At 43.6% G+C, this 3,242-nt stretch overlaps 1 protein-coding gene across 1 annotated transcript; it reads right to left on the reverse strand.

The window, feature by feature from the left end:
• Nucleotides 1-222: 222 nt before the first annotated feature.
• Nucleotides 223-2,681, reverse strand: GBX2 (gastrulation brain homeobox 2). The gene is made up of 2 exons (XM_044304936.1): nucleotides 2,183-2,681; nucleotides 223-734 (listed from the first exon to the last, which is right to left on the reverse strand). The coding sequence occupies exons 1-2, from the start codon at nucleotides 2,679-2,681 to the stop codon at nucleotides 223-225; spliced, it is 1,011 nt and encodes a 336-aa protein (XP_044160871.1).
• Between the last annotated feature and the right edge of the window lie 561 nt (nucleotides 2,682-3,242).

The raw sequence follows: 3,242 nt of genomic DNA on the forward strand, positions 1-3,242 counted from the left end.
AAAAAAAAAACACAGGGGCCAGAGACAGTTTTGTCCCAAATGGTCTGGACTTGGCCAAGTGTCCAATATCAGGAGACCTGACCCTGCGATGAGGTCCACATAGTTCTCCTGTTCTGATCATAATAAATAGTAAGTGGTTGGCATTTCAGGCTACAGTGAGTTATAGGAACCACTACCAACCTGCTGCAGTCTATGGTCTGCTGGTAGACAGGACCGCACAGTTCAGGGTCTAGCCTGCTCCAACTGCTGGTGTTGGCTTCTGATGGCGAACCTGCTGACATGGACTGGAATGGGTACCACGATTTTGGGGTTTCTGGAAGGCTCCCCAGTTTTGGAGTTTGCATTGCCAGCCTTGACTCTCTTCCACTTGGCTCTGCGGTTCTGGAACCATATTTTCACCTGGACCTCGCTGAGTTTTAGGGCATGTGCGATCTGGGAGCGCTCGGTGAGGGACAGGTACTTCTTACAGTGGAACTCCTTCTCCAACTCCAGGAGCTGCTCGCTGGTGAAAGCCGTTCTTCTCCGCCTGTTCTTGCCGGTGGAGGTGCTGTTACTGGAAGGGTTTGGGTTCTGGGGGCTCTCCTCTGGGGTGTCTTCTTCTTTATGGGTCGTCTGGCAGGAGATGTTATCATCTGAACTGTAGTCTAGGTCACTGTCCATCAAGTAGGAGTCTTCCTTCCCTTTCACCTCCTCGTCCTTCCCGGAGTCTTCTTTCCCCTGACCCCGGACTGCACCTGCCCAATGTACACAACATATCATTACATATCCATATAGACACAGAGATGCATATAGAAAGAACAACTACACATATACTTATAGAAACAAGAGGCATACACGCATTACATATAGAGACAACAGTTACGTACATACATTACATATACATATAGAAACAACAGTTACACATACACTTATAGAAACAAAAATTATTTACACATATTACATATAGAAACAACAGCTACATGCACATTATATATACATATAGAAACATACATTACATGTAGCTACATACACACATTACATGTTATAGAACGATAAACGGCTCTTTAACAGAAGCGACTGTGTATCAAGTTGACACATTTTTGTAACTATTTATTATCTATCTATCTATCCTTATTATCTGTGTAATATAGATGTGTATGACCTGTTTTACTCACATACATAACCACTGTTTATATACGTAATGTGTATTCAACTACTAAATTAATATTTGCTCTCTGTCCAGATAGATAGATAGATAGATAGATATCAATTCTATCTATCTATCTATCTATCTATCTATCCATATCTATCTGTCTATCTAAAATCTATCTATCTATCTAACTATCTATCTATGTCTATCTAATCTATATTCTGTCTATCTAATATATATCTAATCTATATTCTATCTATCTATCTATCTATCTATCTATCTAATATATATCTAATCTATATTCTATCTATCATCTGTTCGTTCCATAACAATAAATAATAATGAAAAATGAAAATACTAGCAGCAAAATCCACTAATCGAAATAGCAGATCTCTGATATTTCCCATGCTCTCCTTTGCTTCCCACCTGAGATTGTGGATTTTGTTCTGGCTACAATACGTGTATTCTGTCCTGTTCTGTGTATATGAGCATGTTCAGATGGCAGCGTTCTCTGCGCGTTATCTCCCGGATCAGAACCAGGGGTTCTTCTTGCAGCCGGTTCTGTATCAGAGGATGACACTGATCTTCATAGGCGATGTAATACTCCAGTAACTATTCCCATCCTTGCTGTCCCTGTGCAGTGCACCTTCCCTCTGTAGAGGGGAAATACTTTACCCTCAGTCCTAAAGTGAACAGGACATTTTTGTCGTGCTTCTTCTAATCTAAAAATTACATTTTTCCCCTATTAATCTTTTTAATCAATCGCCTTCGAAATATTGTTTGCTGAAGTTGCAACATTTTCCGTATTTTTAAATACCTTCATATTTTAAAGGCTCAAAATGCAGAAGTTCTCCTTGCGTTTTCATAGCGTTATATTATGTATTTAGCATGTATCCGCGATAATTGCTGTTGATATAGTTACTAATTAATAGATCATTAAATCATTGCTAATTATTCAGCGCGTGCCTCAAATAGATTTGTTATATGAACATAACATTTGCTGTAATTTCCAAATATATGGATTTACATGGAGGTCCTAGTGTGAACACTTACCAAGAGCGCTCTCTGAAGCAGTGAAAGGCAGTAATGTCCCGTCTTTGGTGACATAGGTTTTACCAGTGTCTTCTCCATCTGACTGACCCCCATCATTTTTATCGAATCCAACTTGCAGATTTTGGCTTCCAAACTTCCTTGCTGCCTCCTGGTGCTGAGCTGAGAAACCGCCTGGTAAAGTGGCCATCAGCGTGGAGGTGAGGGCCATGCCCTGTGCCAGGCTGGAGCAGAATCCACTGGGCAGGTTGGGGATCTGGTGATGGGGGTGCGAAGAGGGGAGAGTGGGCTGCAAGCTGCCCTGGGACAGTGATGGTGGTGGTGGGGGTGGTGGTGGCAGCACCACAGGCCTGTATGGCATGAACATAGGGTATCCTGTGTAGACGAAGTGCCCAGGACTGGGCTGTGGTGGGCTCCCTATCAGTGAGTCTATACTGAAAGCTGTACTGCTGCCCAGGGGACGCTGCATCATCATGAGAGGAGGCTGGAAAGCTGCACTCATATAAGCTACTGGGGGGTCAATGGTAGGCTAGAGAAGAACAGGTATATACCCTGGATATAGGGCACAGAGGTTGGCTTAGTGTCCTGGCAGAGATATGCCCTCAGCCTGTCATAGTGTCCAGTGAATGAGTCCCAGAAGTCTAGTAGGAGCCCAGTACAAGGGTTCTCCCTACAGGAGACACAGCTCTTAGGCTATGGTCATCAGGTTCTCGTCTAGTGGAGGTGACCCTTAGTGATGCCTCTTGTCTATATGATACTTGGCTCTTTCTATAGGTGTTCAAGGCTCTCCTCCTGGTGGCTTCTTCTCTTTCCTCCTTGAAGAACTTTGTCCTTTGCTTTTTGTGGAGTCTTCTCTTTGTCTTTTGATACTTATGTCCTCCTCAGGTTATGGAGTTGAGTTTCCAATTGTTCCCTGAGTGATTCTGGATGCTCCTCCTGGTGAGTCTTCCCTTCACACTCAGTGTATCGTGTCTTCAGATGATGTCCCCCTGGTCTTCAGGGTGTCAGGTCTCTGGGTGACCTGTGTGCTGTGCTGGTCTCCTCTCCGGGGTCTCAGCCGCTA

The sequence above is a fragment of the Bufo gargarizans genome, chromosome 8 (genome assembly GCF_014858855.1).
Source record: "Bufo gargarizans isolate SCDJY-AF-19 chromosome 8, ASM1485885v1, whole genome shotgun sequence".
NCBI classification, from domain to species: Eukaryota; Metazoa; Chordata; class Amphibia; order Anura; family Bufonidae; genus Bufo; species Bufo gargarizans.

Coding starts and splice junctions, on each gene's coding strand:
- GBX2 (XM_044304936.1), bottom strand. CDS start 2,681: ATGAGTGCAGCTTTCCAGCCTCCTCTCATGATGATGCAGCGTCCCCTG. Junction 735..2,182: donor TGCTTCAGAGAGCGCTCTTG/GTAAGTGTTCAC, acceptor TACATTGGGCAG/GTGCAGTCCGGGGTCAGGGG.